The 19,934-nt window shown below is 39.0% G+C and overlaps 1 protein-coding gene across 1 annotated transcript; it reads left to right on the plus strand.

Annotated features, from left to right (window-relative positions):
• The first annotated feature begins 966 nt into the window (after nucleotides 1-966).
• TWF1 (twinfilin actin binding protein 1) lies at nucleotides 967-19,873 on the plus strand. The gene is made up of 9 exons (XM_058805142.1): nucleotides 967-1,119; nucleotides 4,299-4,376; nucleotides 6,977-7,155; nucleotides 8,363-8,458; nucleotides 9,666-9,770; nucleotides 14,226-14,351; nucleotides 14,548-14,698; nucleotides 15,094-15,215; nucleotides 16,741-19,873. Exons 1-9 carry the CDS (start codon nucleotides 1,095-1,097, stop codon nucleotides 16,909-16,911), a joined length of 1,053 nt encoding a protein of 350 aa, XP_058661125.1. The 5' UTR covers nucleotides 967-1,094; the 3' UTR covers nucleotides 16,912-19,873.
• The last annotated feature ends 61 nt before the right edge of the window (nucleotides 19,874-19,934 follow it).

The raw sequence follows: 19,934 nt of genomic DNA on the forward strand, positions 1-19,934 counted from the left end.
CAAAACGACAATGAAGCAATTTTCAAAGAAGCTATAGTTCCCATCTTTTTGTTGTTAAGAGGAGGATGCTTCTCAACCCATAGACAGATAAGCCTGGAAAAGAGCTAGCAAAGGCAAATCGACCTTCAGAGCTTGCTTAAATTCATGGTGCAGGACTCTTCTTCACTGTAAACTTTGAAAGAAAAAGCTGAGGGGAACTGTATCAGCACAGTTTGAAAAGGCATAAAGGAGCCTTTGGCTCTGCATAGGGCCCTGAGAAGCAGATGCATCCTCCTAAGCATAGATCCTTGCCCTCTGAAGCAGACAAGTGGCTCAACCATCAGATCCGCACTAAGAGAGAAGAAATCTTCATTGTGTCTGTTGATACAGTGCCACCACGTACCAAATACTGCAAAATTAACAAAGACTGCCTTGTCAGGGGCAAGGGCTGGAACGGAGTGAGCCCTGGCTGTGGGCTCTGTTCCCTGACTTGTGCGCTCTTTGTCAGGGACTGTTTAATCCAAAATTTACACTATATGCATGCAGCCTGCTGTCATACCTGATGGATCCTTCTGTGCTGCCCCAAGCGAGAGAGGGGCAGGTCTCCACCACGGGCTTCTACAGACCAACTAAATTCATCTCAGTTGTATTTCGATTACTTCGGTTAACGAGCAGCCCGTGCCGCGGGGTACACGGCCCTTCCTGCCGGGCATGACTGACCGCAGGCTTTGCGCCCGCGATGCCCGCGGCGGGTCGCGCTGCCGGCTCCGGGACAGCAAGTGAAGGGGGCGGCGGAAAGGAGAGGAGAGGGAGAGCAAAGAGCACGGGAGAGTGAAAAGCTGCGCCCGGTCCCCGCTCTGAAGCGCCGAGAGGAGGCGCAGGGGGAGCGGGCGCGGGGCAGGGCGTGCCGGGGCAGGGCGGTGCCCGGGCAGGGGCGGCCGCTGCCCTCAGCCCCCAGCTCCCGGCCCGGCCCGGCGCGGCCGGCGGGGCCCGGAAGGCGCCGCGCTCCCTCACGGCCGCTGAGTGGCGGCGGTGCGTCACGTGCGCGCGGCCGGGCCGTGCCGGGCGGGCGGGGAGGCGGCGGCGGCGGTGGCGGTGCCCGGGCGCGGTGCGACATGTCCCACCAGACCGGCATCCAAGGTACCCGCGGGGCTCTCCGCGCCTCCGCTCCGCGGTGCCCGCTGCTCCTCATGACAGCCGGCCCCGTCTCCGGCGTGGCCCAGCTAGCCGGGCGGGAGGCGGGCGCAGCGCCTTTCTCCGCGGGTCGGGGCGCGGCGCGGGGGCAGGCGGCCGCGGCGGGCGCTTAGCGGGCCGTTCCCGGCGGGATTTTTCCCACTGCTGCGCTCTTTGTTTGCTGCCGGAGGAGCCCGTCCTTTGCGCCGCGGGCTGGCGAGGGGGCGAGCGAACGGGGGAACTGCTGCTGGTTTCGTCCCCTGCGGCCACGGCTCCTCGGGCTCGAACCCATAGCTCCGTTCCCAGTCAGGCGGAGCGTGCAGGGTTTATCGGCCCGGCGAAGCGCGCCCGTCCGCCCCGGAGAGGCAGGGAGCCCGCCCGAGAAAAGTGTTCGCTGCAGAGCCCCGTGAGTGGCAGCACGGCCCGCCTGGGCTCAGGTAGTTCCCCCAGTGCAGGTTTCCCTGCGGCAGCGGAGTCAGCGTCCGGCCGGGGGCTGTCGCCGGCTCGGGGTCGCCGCACCGAGTTTGGGATGGGTTGGACAGCGCGGGATATGCCGGGGGCCGCTGCTGGCTCCCGTGGAGCGAGAGCCCTGGGGAGGAGCAGGAGCCCTGGCGTACGAGAGTCCACTATAAAGCTCATCACTGGAGGCCACAAAGGGGGAAAGTATGTGGGAACCTTTTTTTCCGTGTTTCCAGGCCTTGGACGGTGCGAGGAGCAATTAGAAGGAGACAGCGTATTGTTTCGCAGTATTAGCGGGCTCCTCTGAATCACAGAATTGCTAAGCAGGGATTATATAGCAGGATTACGGAGGGGTCGGGTTTTACTGTCTGGATTTCTGCAATCTGCGTGTTCGGTGACTAGCACCATGTACTTTGCCTGCTCTCCGGTATTTATTGTTGAAGGTGACTTTTGTCCCAGCCACGGCAGCCCTTAGCTGCTCTTCTATGCCCTTTTTTGTCCATTGGCTGCGTGTGGTTTGCACCCTTTTCCCGCTCTTCTTTTCCTTCCTTTGCATGCCAATCTTTGGTCTTTTTGCAGCTTCTTGTTTTAAGTTCTTCAGCCGTTCTCAGGCTAGAGGTGCACCTGGAATGGTTTTGGTTTTTTTTTTCCCAGTCTGGGGAAACCTGTTAGTGAATCGTAATCCCTTGTTCTCCAGGCGATGCAGGCGGGGAGGAGCAGAATAATACTCTGTTGCTTATTGTAAGCAAAAGAGTGGCTAATCCTCTTCTGCAGCTCTGCTTCGTGTTTGAGAATCATTTGTCCTCTGAGGAGAGCTGAAGAGAGAGAGCTCGGCAGCTTTCCTTCGGGAACCTGCCTCAGCAGGCACTAATCAGGAGTCCTGTTTGCAGCAAAGCATCAGCCTCTGCCATTTGGAAGAGGAATAGCTCTACTTGTGCCATTGCTGGCTTTAGCTACAAACAGGCTACTGTCACTCATAAACAATTACAAGATTTGGCAGCATGGGCTGCTTTTTTCTGGAAACAGAAATGAAGTCATGGGCACAGTGATATGTACCAGGCAGCTGCTAAAAGGACTGGACGTTTTAAACAGGCCAGTGCAGATAAATACTGTAGGAAGTTACAGAGTGCGGAAACTGAAGGGAAATACAATTGAATGGGTTTACAGTCTTCTAAATAGTTTTAATATAATGTTCCTTGCAAAATAGTTGTGAAATAAACCCAGATTTTGATTCTGTTGCCCTCTGCTATGCAGAAAGTTTAAGAAGAAAATAATATCACTGTTAGGAATTTAACAGCCTTCATGATGAGCAAAACCCATAGGTCACTTGATAGTGAGCTGGTTTCACAAGTGCCTCAAAATATTTTTCAGGAAAATGTCACAATTCTGGAATTGGTGTAGAGGCTGCTGTATTTTGTTCTTGTTTTCGTGTGCAATGTTGTAATGAGAGAATAAGGAACAAAAGGGTAATAGACAAGAAGAGGACAAAGAATGTTTTGGGGCAACAGAAAGTCTAGAAAATGGCACAATGTTTGGTTGCCGAATGGAATGGTGAGGACCAGCAGAGATGACTTGAAAAGCTGGCAGGAAATTACTGTGGGGGTCTGCACTGGGGAAGTCAGCTGGGATGAAACTGGGCTTGAACTGGAAACCCACTGCAATTGTTTGTTTAACACGTTCTTTTAACATGCCATTTTGGACTCTCAGGATGGGGCTGGCACCACTTGGATGAACATAAATGTAAAATGTTTTGAGTATGGGCAGTAATGTTGCTGGATCCCATCTGTTCACTTGGCCTCAACCTGACTATAAATAATCCATTTATTTGTTTCCTGGTGTGATGTTTGTTTTGCTGGTGCTGTGCTCTGTCCTGTGGGATTATTTAAAGGACCAGCTTGCAGTAAATGTTTTTCAGTAAATCCTTACAACTCTGGTATACTTAAACTGATTTGCAGTTGGATTATTTAGCAGGGCAGTTAAGAATAGTCTTCATGCGAGTCAAGGGCAGTTCTTTGGTGTGCTTATGGAATTGAGTCTGTCATGATGGTGGTATAGTGTCAATGTGATTTACAAACATGAAAAAATATTTTAGTTACTTTGTAAATTCACTGTAAAGCTATCATGCTAGGGTGGGTTGGGGCTTGAACAACGTTGTCAACTATAGAAAGAGATTAGGTGGTATGAAAGGTGAGCAATGAGTGGCAGCTTCCACTGGTACTCTGCAGAGAGGTGCTCTCAGGAAGGACCATCACTTCAGCCAGACAAGCTCTAACATTTTCCTGGCAGGCGTAAAGTTTCTGTCTGAAAGTTTGTGCTAAGCCTGCAGACTTGGTGAAGCTGTTGTAATTTGAGATGCGTCATATTTTTATTGTGTTGCTGTGTTAACTCTGAAACATGAGATTGATGATATGATGTCACCTGTAGTTTTCACAATGTTGAAGATCATTTGGTATGCTAGAAAGCAGGGCTGTTTTGTAATGTTGCCTTTCATCTTTGTGTGGTATGCTGATGGTTGGAACAGTGTGCAGCATAGGAGCAGCATCACTCCTGGGTTTGTTTTGCTGTCCAACTTTGCAGCAAAGGGCCAATTGTACATTTTTTCCAGTATTGTTCTTACCCTCATGAATATTCTTTGTCCTAGGGAAGTGAAATGTGTTAATTTGATTACTTTTATTTTCTCTTTTCAGCTAGTGGAAGTGTTAAAGACATCTTTGTTGGAGCCAGAAATGGACAATACAGGCTTTTAAAAATAGTCATTGACAATGGTTAGTCAAATTTTATTCTTTTTTTTTTTCTGATTCTTTTAGATATTTTCCTAGTTCTTTTAATGACTTACACATACAATTGTTTAAAAATCAGAACTCTGCCAAACTTAATGTTACTAAGGTTTTTCATATACAGAAGGTAAAATTTAAATTTTCGTGATCCTAAACTTTTTTACTACAATACTGTTGTATTTTTGCGTTTGAATTTTTCTCCCAAATGTAATTTTATATTTTACTGAGAACTGCTCTGTATTGTCTATGGATAGTATAAATAAGCTTATTCTTATTGCTTACTAAAGAAAGAGTAGAGGAAATTAAAATTTCCACACCTCTGTAGCATTTGGGCACTGTTTACTTTCACTAGACAGAGAGCTATTCTTACACAACAACCAGTCACCTTAAATGTAGAACTGTAAATTTTATACTGATATAGCCTGGTATAGGCAGATAAAAGTGCTGCATGTAGAAAGTCTTGCTAAAGCAGATGTTTAAGTGGTAATCTGACTACATAGAAAATGTCTTTATAAATCTGTGACTTTATTTAAATTTTCAAGGTTAAAGCTGTTTCTTAAATCTCAACATGTATGTATAAATAGAAAATTACACAGTTTCGATCAGAACTGGAGTTTGATTTTTTAACTTCTAGGCAAGGGGTGTAGACTGCAAACATTGAAAGACAGACTATATAATTACTTTTATTTTCTTTAATAGAAATGTTGGTTGTATAAGATATTTCCTGGTTTAGTCCATCTTTACAAGCATGTCCGTTGTCCACTTTGAAGGCATTTGTTTTAGACTTCATTCATTTACAGTACAGTAAAAATCTGTTAGCTGGAGAAAGTTACATGTACATACATACACAAATACAGATACACTTTAATTGGTAGGTAAATAACCTACTGTTACCTTCCTTGTGTTTTCTTTTCTTAGGAAGTCTTCTGATATTTTAAGATAGGTTTCTTTGAGGCTGTGGGAGTAGTAAGATTACGGGCAGGACTTTGTGATAGTGTGAGTAGCACAAAGTAAATGCTGACAAACCATTGTTTTGGGGTTTTTTTTCCCATTAACCAAGGCAAAACAATATGCTTTTGTGTATATGCTACTTTACAATATGAAGTGAAGCCTAGAAATAAGATACAAATTTAATACTTTCCCTATTTTTTCATTTCCTATTTTTGTGTGTATGTACTCATGTGTATAAACATATATATATATAGATATAAACATATAGGTATAGGTATGTGCATTTCATCTCTATAAGAAGCAGAATCCAGTGTTTGATAGTATTTTCTGCAGTTCAAAAAGAAACCTGTAAAACTCCCAGTATACTGGAAGAAGAGCAGTTCCTCATCTGTCTTCAGGAGCTTTAAGGAACAGATAATAGCCAACAGATAAAATTCAAATCGTGTTTTGCTAATCTGAGTTAATAAGAGAAGAGATTTGCTGCTGGGCATGAAGTTTCTCTGTCTGTATCTTAAATCCAAGTGGGTATAAATCCACTTAGAGTTCAGAATTGGCAAGTACATTCTGAATTCCCTTGGTTTAACTGTCCAGCTTCAGGTAGTTCAGGTACTTTGTGTCTAATTCAAATAAGGGCCAGACACCCTTGCCCTGAGCTGTTCATGTTCTGTGAGTTACTGTGGTGGAATGTTTTGCTCAAAGTTTTGCTGTAGAGGCATTTGTGTGCTGTTGTACTTTTGTATGAAGTTTTGTAAGACCTAGGCTCCCAAAAGGTGATTTGTATACTAGCTACTATGATGGTCTTCCAACTGCTGCAGGACCCCATTTAAACAAGCTATTTCTATTCCACTTGTGTGGGCTAGTATTTCTTGGGAAGCTGTTAAATGTTTTGTAAGACAGTATGCTAATATTTCCTTTGGAAACAGAGGTGTGATGTATAAATAAGAGAAAAATCTTGTTGCTACAGCTGTTCACATAATTAAATACCATTGAAGTATTCTATACAGACTTAAACCAATTATACATAATAAACAACGTCAGTCATTTAAAGAGACCATAGCTGTGAAGCTATTTTAGAAAGAGGTTTATCTACTTACATAGACAAGTTAGTGATTAGTGCAAGCATATTCATTCCAAACTCTTTTCACTGTATAACTGGGTTATTGAGTCCTTACAATGAGTACAAACAGGAATACGTTATACCAAGAGCAATATAATTATAATTCTAAAATTGGAAAGTTTACTCTTGTCTTATTTATACCTAAGTATTCCAAATTTAAAAATAAACTTTTAAAATTTATTTTTGTTTATTTAAAAATAAACAGTTTTTATTTCCCTTCTGTGTATGTTATGCTAAAAAAACTAAAATCAGTAGTATTGCTTCAGATCAAAGAACCTGATGACAGCCAGCTTGTTACTTCTCTACTATCAGAATTTTGGTTAAAGTAAGTTAGGGTTTGAACATACACAGCTTTTGTAGGAATTCACCTACTTTTACACTGACTGTTCTTGTCTTCCATTCTTCTGGGCATAATTATGAACAATTAAGTGTCCAATTAACTTCTTATTGTAATTATTAATTTTGAGGGATACTATTAACTGTATAGTTGCTAACCTGTAGCTTTGGTTATTGGTTTTAGAGCAGCTTGTTGTGGGATCCTCTAGACAGCCAGTTGGATCATGGGAAAAGGATTATGATTCCTTTATCCTTCCCCTTCTTGAAGACAAGCAACCATGTTACATATTATACAGATTAGATTCACAGAATGCTCAAGGATATGAATGGATCTTCATTGCATGGTCACCTGATCACTCTCCTGTAAGTAACATTCGTCAGAGGCTTCACGGTAATGATTTTTCAACAGTACCATTTGATCTGAATCTGAGATATGGAGGAAAAGGATTTGAGGAATGAAGCATTCCCCAACCTCTTCCTACATTCCAAGAAGAAAACAGCTAGGAAGATGCTTTTTTAAGATAATTAAAGAGCAAATCAGTAGGTCTGGATGGAGTACAGCTGATCCTATGTATTTTTAGCCTGACTGGTGGACACGATACAGTTTTTTTGCCCTGTTTGTCGGTCTTACTGTCAGGATTTCAGAAAATTTATGGAAAGATATAGGACAGAAGTCTTAATGGATGCTCATATAGAGAAGAATTACAGTGTGAGCTCAAGCTGTTTATTCTGTTTGGCTTGCTGGCTGCCCAGCTGGCACTCGTGGCTATGTGGTGTGCCACAGAATACACTCCTTCTAGTGCTTTGAGAGCATGGGAGAGGATCGAGGTCAGAATTAAGGATTTCTAGGAGAAACTAGGATACCAGTTCTGGGAATGTGGGATAAGGGAAGGCAGAAAGCAAAGCTTTTCAAGTATTCCTACTGCTTTCACTAGCAGTTAGGAAATCATAAGACATCAAAAGTTGATGTGCATAGAGAGGATTATGTGGAAAAGGTGAATGAAGTATTGTGGAGAGGATAACATGATGGTGAAATAAAGTGGGAAGGTGGAACTGCTGAGAGAGAAGTAAGTGACTATGTGAGATAGCAAGTTAATAGGGAGCAAAAATAATTTTTCCACTCTAGTTGAACCATAACTATCTGAAGTCACTATCAAATCAAAAGTAGTAATGAGTTAGTTCTGTTGCATCCATTAGTAAACAGACAAGGTGACAACAGGTTCAAACAATTGTGGTTTTTCCCATTTAAAATTAGTAACAATTATGTTGATTTTTTTCCTATTTAAAGAAAAGCTCATACTCCTAAGGCTGCAATTCAGTTTTGAAGTTACTTTGATAATAGTACATAGTATCATGACCTTGTGAGTTTAATAATATGAGCAAGTATCATGATTCAGAGCTCTTCTAGTTTAATAGTGCAATTTCAAGACTTGAAATACTTGTTCAAGAAAGTATTGTTTGTTGATGGACTTGGTACACCAACATGTTGGATTCTCTGTGTACATCAAAATTTTAAAAAAAGAACCAAACCAAAAAGCTACTGTTCTATGTTCATACTATTATATGCTAGGTTCGTCAGAAAATGTTGTATGCAGCAACCCGGGCAACGCTTAAGAAAGAGTTTGGAGGTGGCCACATTAAGGATGAAGTATTTGGAACTGTACAGGTATGTTTTTCTTTTCAAGGTCAGGACACTGACTTTAAATAATTAATATTGTAGCTGATGTTATTGGTATGAATGTGGGTTGCTTATGGTCTTTTTGGATTAAAGAAAAAAAGAGTTAAAAGCTATGTGTGTTATTCCAGTGTTAGAGTGTGTTTAAGCTCCCTCGAACAAGTTAATAGATATAGTTCATTGTCAGGCTTAAAGTCCTTGCTTCAAATCGTTATGGAAACTAAATAACCTAAGAATAATAGGCATAGCTCTCATCTCTTTGCATGAGCATGAGTTCTTTAATGGAATGGAAGGAGTTGGAGGTTTGAGGAAGAATAGAGGATATTGTAGTAGGGAAAAAAGCTGTGAAAGAGAAATGGGCTGTTGTGGTGAACATGAGGCTAATAATTCTGTTGCTCACTGAGTAAATAATTTGTTATATTTATCATTAACCTGTCATGGAGGCTTCATTATTCTAACAAACATATGGAGAGGCTGTATTCTAGGGGAGTAGATAACTGATGTGCTAAGGGGGTTTACTGGTAGGGATCCTGTTATTTTTTTCTTGTCTGTTCAATCAACCAGTCTTTCACTGCCTCTTGCAGCAAACCATTAGCAGTCTATGTAATATATGGAATTTGTGTCTAGCCCTACAAGTCTGAGCTTCCATCTCAGTTTTGAGGAGAGAGCGTTAGTTCTGTCTTACTGTTATTTCAGAATGGGCCTGGGGCACATGGAAGATGACATTGATATAACTCACTTTTCCCAGGCTCATTATGTTACAGCTTATATATCTCTAAAATGTTGGTTTCAGTGTCTTTATAAACTTCTTAATTGTTGTGGTCTTTAATGTTCATCTGTGTGAAAATCACAGCTTCTTCAAGGTGTTCAATTTGCTGATCTTACTCAGGGTCTTGATCGTCAGCGTCCAGTGGGTTACTTTGTCTTTATTTTGTTAAACCTAAGAATGGTTTGGTTGCAACAGGCACTGTTACTGTGGTGGAACCCTACTGTGATCCCACCTGCTAATTCATAGGTATAAAACTGGGTACCTCTGGGCTTCTGAAATAAGACATAATGGAATATCGGAATATTGAAATAAAATGAACATAATTGTATGGAAGGCAACTGATTTTTGGAATGCTCCATAGAAAATTATTGAAGAAAAGTTTCTAAAATTCTAAAAAAACCCTAATAAATATTGATATTATGCTTTCAGGATGATGTTTCACTGAATGGATATAAAAAATATTTGATATCACAATCCTCCCCTGCACCTTTGACTGCAGCAGAAGAGGAACTTCGGCAAATTAAGATTAACGAGGTACCTAAAATGTCTTCAAGAATGTGTGGGAAATGGTGCAGAATTCCAAATGTATTGTAGGGAAATGTCTTTCTAGGGCAAAAAAAGGCAGAACAGAAAATGGAAAGTTTCAGAAAGTGTGAGTGGATAAGCATATAAATATACTTTTGAATGGGTTGAAACTACAGGGGGATGGTGGCAGGCATTGAAGTGGCATGAGATCTCTCACGGTGGTTGAAAGGCCTAGTGTCTGAATCAGAGGCCCGGCAAATGCAGAGCCTAATTGTTGCAACTTGAGCTTTTAGTATCACTGGATGTCCTTCTTTGTGAAGGGTGACTGGGCACTGGCACTGGTTGCCCAGGGAGGTTATGGGGTCTCCATCCTGGAGATATTCAAAAGATGTTTGGACAGACAACTGGGTAGCTGGCTCTAGGTGGCCCTGATTGAACAGTCTTGTTGGACAAGGTGATGTCTTCCAACCTCAGTCATTGTCCACATGTGATTGCCTGCATTTCCCATGGTGGCAGAAATTGTAGAGAAAACACAGAATAGCAATTATTGCAGTGAGTGATTGCCAGGAGAATTTCACCAGCCTTATTCTTAGAGGAAAGGTGCATAGTTTCTGGTACCAGTGCATATGTCTTTAAGACTGAGAAGAAGGGAAGAGGATTCCAATAAAAATAAAACAAATAGCTGATCACTTTAAAAGACTGATTTGCTTATGCTAAAACACTTTTTAGAAAAATCTCTATCCTGAGAGAGAGCCTTTAAGCAGAAGAATTGATGATTGCCAAATCGCTAGTGACTGAAAGTTTCAGAAGACTCTTTTTATCACATTTTTCCTTCATTTCAACACTGTTTATGTCAGATGTATATTAAAATAGGTCATGTGCTGAACTTATTTGTTCTTTAGACTTGTATGTTCGAGCTGTGGTACATGTGTTTGAAGTATGATTTATTTCTGCAGCTGGGTACCATTGTGTTAAATACAGTTGTGTATCTTTTGTTTTCACTCTATCGTGCTTTTGCTGCAATTTTATTCACTTTTTTTCCCCAGTGGTGTCTTTTGTTAGTTTTCTTGTCTGATTTCAACAATTCAATGCAGAAATCATTAAATACTGCATTTTACTTGATCAGCTTTAAAAAAATAAAACAGTAATGAATGTAAAACTTCTGGATTGGGATTGGCAATCGCTTCTAGTATTAGTGTATGTACAATGTGTTTAGAAGGTGATTCATACAAACCAAGTCTTCATGTGTTCTGAAATTTCAGCAGCAATACCTTTGCTTTTCAGGGACACATAAATTATATATTGCTGCCATTTTTGCTTTGTTTGAAACATCTCACAATACATTAACTTACATCATTTTTCTCTTCATTGTTTGCACCATTACAAAGCCTGTAGTTAGACTTAGAAAACGAAAAGCTTTCTGATTTTAAAAAGTTTTCCATATGTATATTCTTTCATAATTACCCTAAGAAATATTTTACTGGGCCAGATCAAAGGATCACCTAGACTGTTGTCAAGTCCTTGAGGGAACAACAGAAATCTGGGAAGGATGTAGGAGCAGGGCAAGAAGGCCATAATTACCTTAAATTCTCTTCTGTTGCTTCAACCTTTGCAGGTAGGGGGCTTCCTGTGCAACAGATGACATCTTACTATATTGTTCTTCTTAATGGGATTTTCATCCATCATCCATGTAGTCTTGTCATTTCTATAAATCCACATAAAGGTTTTGTTGGCCACAGGTCCTGTGACAGCATATTCCACAGCTTGACAAAATACTTTGTAAAGAGCCATTGACTGCTCTGTAGAATCTCTGGTTTATTCTGATACCCCTACAGATAGTATGGTGAAGGCAAAAAAGAGTAATTCAGTCAATCCTCAGTTTCCCCCTCCCCTTAGATAAAGCCCTCTGTATCCCAGAGTGCCAGCCATGTCCTGGGCTGCATCAAAAGCAGTGTGGCCAGCGTGTAAAGAGAGGTGATCCTCTCCCTCTGCTCTGCTTTGGTGAGATCCCCCTGGAACTCTGCAGTCAGTTCTGGGGTACTCAGCACAGGAAGGACATGGACCTGTTAGAGTGGGTCCAGGAGGGGGCCACGAAAACGATCATAGGGCTGGAACATACTCCCTGTGAGAAAGGGCTGAGAGAGTTGGGCTTGTTCAGACTGGAGCAGAGAAGGCTTCAGGGAAATCTTAGGGGCCTTTCAGTACTTAAAGGAGACTTGTAAAAAATAAGGGGACGGATTTTTTAGTGGGGCCTGTTGCAATAGAACAAGGGAGAATGGCTTTAAACTAAAACAGGGTAGGTTAGATTAGCTATGAGCAAGAATTTGTTTTATGGTGTGTGATGAGGTACTGGAAGAGTTTGCTTAGAGAGGTGGTAGATGCCCTATCCCTAGAAACATTCAAGGTCGGGTTGGATGGGGCTCTGAGCTACCTGATCTGTTTGAAGATGTTGCTGCTTTCTGTGGGGGGGGGGGGGTTGGACTGGATCACCTTTGGAGGACCCTTCCAGCCACAATTGTGCCATGATTCTCTATCCATGGACCTCTGTTGTATTCCTTATCAGTTATGTCTTCCAGGCTGACAAGTCTAATCTGGGTAGTTCTTCCTCCTAAACAAAGCACTCCGTACTTCTGATCCTTTTGCTTTTCTCTGCAGTTTTTCCAGTTCTGCTATGTAATTTATGAGATGGAGGGATGGGGAAGCCAGATCTGCATGTGGTATTCAAGATGCAGGCATGTTACTGATATCTCCAGTGCGTAATAACGTGTTCTGTTCTCTACTCTTTTTCCTAACAATTTGTAACATCTCATTGTGGATGGGGAGTGTTCAGATTTTTTTTTTTTTGCCTTGGGGTTATTTTCAGATTTAGTCAGAATGACATGCAAGGTCTTGCTCCTGAATGGTAGTAGCCAGCTCAATTCAGTCACCATACAAGTAGAAGAAGAGGGTTTTTTCCTCCTGGATACATTTACATTTATTCACAGGAAATTTCATCTGCCATTTTATCCAGCACTCAGCAGCCATTATTAACTAAATCTTAGCAGTGTGAATTTAAATATTCTTAAGTGACTTAGGTGCTTTGTTCATTTTCCTAGATCTGGAGTTACACTGGGTTACTCTCTTCCCTTGTCTATCTCCACACTTCACAGCTTGTTTTTAAGTTTGGAATACTTATTTTCTACGTGTATTCTAATCTAGATTCTAGACTATGATATTTTATGATGGTTTGTTATTTTTGTGATGCCTATTTTACATTTGTCAGTCAGGCTTTTATGCAGATTTAGATTTTGCAAAACATTTTTTCTCTTACCTTGTTCATAAATTTACCAATCCTTGTGCAAAGTAAGCTCCCCACCTGCTTTCTTTTCCTCTTTCCTTGTTGCTGACAAGCTTTTCTTGAAAATGTGAAGTACAAGTATGTTTTGCCACAAGTGTTTGTTTTTAATTTTTTTATCAGTTTGTTTCATATTTTATTAGCATCTCTTTTTAATAAAGCTGCACATCTTCTAGTTGATAGATCTAGGGCAGGAAAGGTCCACACTTTCCATTTGGTACACTTTTTTGACTTTTGCAGCTTCATAACCAATGTTAAATGTAATTGTGAAACTTTAAAAGTAAGTAAATATATTAAAAAAGCAGTAGTTAGACAATAAACTAAGACTGAAGAAGACTGGAGGCCAGAGCTCATTTTAAGAGAAACTGAATGAATACTAAGATAAACATAAATTCTTGAACATCAGCTTTAAAATAACTGTTCTCTCCAATAATTTGACACTAATATAACTTGATTATGAATAACTGTCTAGCTTGTCCTGGATTTTTTTTTTTTTACTTTGTGGTAGACTGTCTAGAAATAAAAAAATAGGATTTTGTTTGTTTATTTTGTTTGCTTTCGTTTTGGTAGAGGCTGTTTGCAGGAGTATGTTGAAGCAGGAGGGAGAGTAGAAGCTTTACTTATCCTTCTAGAATATCAGTTTGTCTCATAATTTCTCTCTTCCTTCAAAAATTTTGACTCCCTAGAAATCATGTCTTTGTTTTGATCTAAAATTTTTTAAGCTATAACGAAGTTTATAGGGAATATTTTCAGTTTAAAATATAACACAACATGTGAAAATCAAGATTTTTTTTCCTGGATTATTGTTGTCTTTGTAACAGATTTTAACTTAGAATTTCTTCACTGACACTTGAACCAGTTTTCCCTCTGATGACTTTGTTGCTCTCCTAAGCAGAACAGAGCATATTTCAGAGATAAGAAATTTTGCAGGCTAGCAAACAAACATGACTTGTAAATTAAAAAATGCAAATCTTTTGTGTATGGGGATGATTTCTTGGGGTGGTTTATTCTTGTAATAGCTACTGCTAACTCTGTGTGTAACCATATGAATTGCATAGTCAGTCATTGTATGAAACCAAATAAATGCCTGCAGAGGTTTCTTTTAACAACTCAGCTGACTTGTGTTCCAGGTACAGGCAGATGTTGGTGTAGATACCAAGCATCAAACACTGCAAGGAGTAGCATTCCCCATTGCTAAAGATGCTATTCAGGCTCTGGAGAAACTGAAAAATAAGAAACTCAATTATGTACAACTGGCAAGTATAAAATACGTCAACTATTTTTTAATAATGAGTATAAAATAGATTACCCACCTATTAAATAATGTGTGTTGATGTAGTATGCTGACAAATTACTATTTTGAATTAGATTAATCCAAACTTTATTCCATCATGTCATGTTCTCTGGTTTTTTTTTATGTATTAACTATATTCATGTTTGCTTTGTTTACAGCAAATTGATATGAAGAATGAAATTATTATTTTGGCCAACACATTTGATACTGAACTTAAGGACTTGCCAAAAAGAGTTCCAAAGGATGCTGCACGTTACCACTTTTTCCTGTATAAGCACACACATGAAGGAGACTATTTGGAATCCATAAGTATGAGAAAATTTCTCAATATGAGACTTTACTGGCTTGTTTCAAATTCCTTAGGAATTTTGAGTCAGAGAGAAGGATGTGTCAGCATGATCATAAATTTCAGTCATTTGGTTGTGAAACTGTGAACTTGTGAAGGAGAGCTCTTATGTGAGCTGTCCCTTTTGATTATGAGCACCCATAAATGTGAAAACATACAGATACTGGCCATTCTCTTGTCCCCTGTTTGAAATGAAACACTTGCTGAAGCAAGAACGCTCCAGAACAGCACTACACATTTTGCTTTCAGATTGCATAGTTGATTTCCATTGCCTCTTTGCTATAAATGGTTTTATGATACAACTTTTGATGGAGTGTATTTGTGGTCTGATTTGTGTCATTGTTTTCTTTTCCTGCAGTTTTCATCTACTCTATGCCAGGGTATACCTGTAGTATACGGGAACGAATGCTCTACTCTAGTTGCAAAAGTCCACTGTTAGAAATTGTAGAAACACAGTTGTGGATGCAGATAGCGAGAAAGGTAAGTGCAGGGGGTGTATGGGTATTTTCTCCATACCTGTCTTCCCTTCTTAATTAAAATCTATAATTGTCTCTGTCACCACCTTGTGTAAACAATGACAAGTGTAATTTAGTTTGTCCTGAACAGGAAATAATTGTTGATGGAGCTTGAGGATCAAAGTTAAGTCATGGAAGTTTTACTGTGTTTCATAATTTCTACACTTTTATCTAGAACAAAATATCCTTGTGCATCAAGGAAGTATTTAAGAGTACTTTGAAGGACTTTATAGCATTAACATGATTTCTTACTCAGAGTTGTGTTGTATTTTGGACCACGACATATTGCTGTTGTTAAACACTAAATTTCTTTAAGCCATAGTTATGTATGGATTTTCAAAATAATTTCAAGCTGCAGTTCTGAAAATTAGGACTGCTATCTTAGGAGTCCTTGATGGGGCAAACAAGTATTTGCAAGTAAGCTGATCTTTTCACTCTAAAGATTTTACTGCAATACAAAAAGTTGCTTCTCACCTCCCAAGTAGAGACCACAGAAATGATCCACTTGTTACCTATGGATATGTTTTTAACACTTTTGTGGAAGCTTAGTTTCTGTAGAGATTATGTTTACCTTAAAATAGCAGAATTAATACTAACCATTTTTAGTAAGATGACAGGAATTAACTAGATATTTGCTATGTGCATTTGTATGTAATTATTTTTCTGAAATTGCCTTTCTGCAACAAAACTAAAGCACCATGTGACTCCTGAAAATTCCTGCAGACTGAAATTTCTGAAGCATGTCCTTGTAGCAGCAAAACTGGGGCTGGCAAGTCTGTCAGGTGTTATGGTTGGCAGGGCATGAAGTGCTGAATGCTCAGCAGAGCAAGGCCATAGCATTTCTCTGAATCCTAAATTCCTGCAATTTATAACAGGGGAGTTTGGCTTGAGAACACTATTTTCTTTCTGTTTGGTTTCATATATCTAGATTTTGAAAACTAAAACACTCCACTCCATTCTGTTCATTATTTTAGCTTTTCCTTGTTAAACACTTGAGTACTTGCTGAGTGGCAGTAGCCAGCTAATAATATAAGCTTCTTTATAACTCCTCCCCCTCTTTCTCAAGAGATAACAATATGCATCCACATTGTGTAATTAGTTAGTGTTTAAAACATGTTATAGGGAACAGTTTTGATTCTTAAAATGTCTAAATGCTTAAAATGAGTAAATAAGTAACATAGAATGTGTTCTCCTAGTTAGCGTTAACAGGTACACTGTGCCAAAGCTTGTGACAAAAAGAAGTCCTTAGCATATGTACTGTTTAGTTGTGCTTACATTTCAGGAAACTAATTAAGTCACACTTAATAGTGGTAAGAGTATAGGGGAATTTCAGAAAAACTATCCAAGATTTCTCAGGGCATTAGGCACAAGTTGGAGAATTTTTCATGCTTGACTTTGAACATTATTGCACATATGGTTTTAATATAGTATTGAGTTTCAGCAAAGTTTCTAAATGTTTTTGACTTTGAGTATGATTTTTTTTCTGCCAGATTGAAATAGATAATGGTGATGAGTTAACTGCTGACTTTCTTTATGAAGAAGTACATCCAAAACAACATGCTTACAAACAGAGTTTTGCTAAACCAAAAGGTCCTGCAGGGAAGAGAGGAATACGAAGACTGATCAGAGGTCCAGCAGAGACTGAAACACCAAGTGATTAGAAACTGTGTTTGTATTTAAGTATTAAAGTAAGAAGTGGAATTCTGGCTTTTGGTAATGAACTGAAATCATTCCATTCATAGATGCTAGGGATAAATAAAAGCTCTTTGTACTCTTCTCTTTTCTGACCTCAACACTTTTTATATTGTTACATGATTATATTTGTTGACCATGTTTTATGACATATAGAAGAGATAATTATTTTGAAGCTAGAAGACAAAAAAAACTAAGATAGTACCCCTTTATTTTAATTTAGAAGCCATTATTTAATAGCTGTACATGTGATCATAAACTTTGCAGACATAAGACTGTGAAGCCCATGTATTCTGTCAGTAAGTCACACCTGTATTTTTATGTGTAGCCTGTTAAACCTCTAAGACTTTCCATGTGAGAAGAGATGAAGGACTGGTGTTGTCCCAAATAAAACTTTCTTTTTCCTTGTAGCACTTAAGGACAATAGTAAAATAAAAGGTTGTCTTTGGATTTTGACAGGACGCATTGCTGGATTTTGTTGTTGTTTTGTTTGGTTTTTTTTTTTCCTTGTAATGGAAAAGATAAACTAAAATCAGTTATCATTCAATTAATATAAGCATTCAGGAATAGATGGACATTTTCTGAGGCAAAGACTTGGTCATCTCAAATTTATAACTGATTTAATGAATTATCTTATAATGAAATCTGACATAAAACACAATAGCTTTTCCAGACTTCTGTATCACTCATAAGTGTTACATACTAGGTACTGAATGACCAAGTAAAAGGAGATTAAAAGTCAATGAGTTAGTATATGCAATAGATTATGGAGCTGCTTTCAGAGCAGTATGTCTAAAGTAATTAATTATCGGTGCAGTTGGATCTAAAAATGTGTAAGTTCAGTAAAAATGAAGCAGTCTTGCTTCATAACAGTGAGTTATCCTTGAAGTCCTACTGTGTTTGTACTATCAACTGCAATTTTTACTTTCAAGATATTCTGAAAATTAGTTTTTCTATATGTTTGAACTTCAGTGTAACTTACATCTGTAATTTAAGTCCAACTAGGTCTTGAATAACTGCTGGCAGCAAGCCCCTAGTTAGGATTTTGATGATTTTTTCTTCCCTTCTTCAAAATACTTAAATCAGCCAGAATAGTCTAAACTTGATTGAACTGTAAGTAATGTGTTTAACAGGAAAAGGAAAACTAGATTATTTTAATAAGTGCATTAAGGGGGAATTAGATATGGAAGTCAAGTATTGGATGACCTTAAATATTTAAAACTGTGTGATGAAGCAAATACTTGTGAATAGATTATATTCCCAGTGAGGACTTGCTTTTTAGTGTCTTTTATGTGACTTTTGTGGTTTTTGAGTTTTGTTGGTTTTGGTTTTTTTAAAGCTACATGGGAGTTGCCAGCTTTGGTTTATTGGATATTATCATAGCTGCTGGATATACTCATTATAGAGCTGAATAGTGTGTTTACCTGGTGAAAGATGGATTTAAGGTTTGTAGGGGATAATGATTTGACAGTAGTTCCTGAAAAAAAATTTGTTTTATCTATTATCTAGTTTGGCTATACTAGCTTACTGTTGACATCTGAGATTGCACTATATAATGTGAAGGTTGCAATAGTGGGTATTACTGTGGGGTTTTTATATGCAGCAGAAATTTTACACTTCAGCTTTTTTTTCATTTAATTTTACACACTACATCAGTCCAATTCAATAGCTCTTGATCCTCAGCTAATCTCCTGCTTGCTTTTGTGTTCTTTTCTGTCTCTTGCCTTCTGTACTATGTGTCAGGCAAATGTCATTGTTTTTTAAATATGGTTATTGTGTGTGCAGCTCATTGTACACTGTACTTAAATGTATTTTTTGGTTAACTCAAATATTTGCAACACACCTAATTCACTTTGGAATTTTTGTATTGTTTTGGTTTTAAGGACTGCAGCATTGAAAAATTACTGCTAGAGGGTTGTTTGAATTTAGTATTCCTGCCCTTGTGCCAGCCATAGCAAGAGTGCTCATACCTCTACACTTTCTTGAGCTGGTAAAGAGGTTCAGCTTTTTAAGACTAAATATTTTTTTTAAATAATGAACAGTTTGACCTGATATGGTTGTGTGGATGTTGTGATGGTTTTGTTGGATGTTTGTTTTGGGGTTTTTTTCACTGTTGCTTTTTGGTTTTGTTTTTGGATTTTTGTGCAATGCTGCCCTAGGTAGATGAGGATAGGAGATGGAAAACTTAATCTAGAGGAGGATGAGAGCTGGTTAAATGGTTATGCAAGAGCATTTATGATGAGCTGCTTTAGAGTTCAGCCCAAACCAGACATTGTAAATTTCCCTATGTGAAAATATTCTATGTGATGAATATAGCCCAGACAGGAATCAGTCATATCCTGAGCATGTCTGCTTCTCTTTTCCCAAAAAGAGAATTATATGAAGTCTTGCACTGCTGGCTGCTTCTCCAGGCCTCTTGTAGCTATTCTCCTAACAGCAATAAGAAGTATCTGTACAAAAACAACAATCTGTCACGTTTACATCTACATAGTTGCCTCCACTTCTGTTCATGAATGTTCAGAACCAGGGCAAAATGTGGGCATTAATCAAAGTTGCTCCATTAACTGTCTCTGGTCATTAAGTAATTGAAAGTGTCCATTCAAACTGTTGGCCTTCATAAAGCCCAAAAGCAATGCAGCTGCTTGCAGTTAAGTCACAAGCTATTAAATAGTTAATTAAAAGGACAGGTAATTATTTAATAAATGTTTATGTTGCAACTTAGGGAGATCTTGATCTTTTAAAACACTCCTATCAGTGGTTAAACTAATCAAGGTAAAAATTGCTTTGTTGCTCAGATTGACATTCTAAATGAAAAAATTTGTTTATCAGTGTGTTTATGTATTCAATGAAAGCCACCTTCAGATGCTAAAATTAACTAAGTTTACCTTATCTATTTTGTAATTTACTTTATAAATAAAGATTGATGCTTTAGCTTGGTGTTGTTTGAATCATTTCATAGTCTCTTTAATGGAGATCTAAGATCAGAATGTGT

This window comes from Ammospiza caudacuta, chromosome 5 (assembly GCF_027887145.1).
Source record: "Ammospiza caudacuta isolate bAmmCau1 chromosome 5, bAmmCau1.pri, whole genome shotgun sequence".
NCBI lineage: Eukaryota > Metazoa > Chordata > Aves > Passeriformes > Passerellidae > Ammospiza > Ammospiza caudacuta.

Bases quoted from the DNA above. Each gene is read 5' to 3' on its own strand.
- TWF1 (XM_058805142.1), top strand. From the start codon at position 1,095: ATGTCCCACCAGACCGGCATCCAAG. The intron at 4,377-6,976 runs GTTAGTCAAATT...TATTGGTTTTAG, and splicing joins AAAAATAGTCATTGACAATG to AGCAGCTTGTTGTGGGATCC. The intron at 14,699-15,093 runs GTATGAGAAAAT...CTTTTCCTGCAG, and splicing joins AGACTATTTGGAATCCATAA to TTTTCATCTACTCTATGCCA.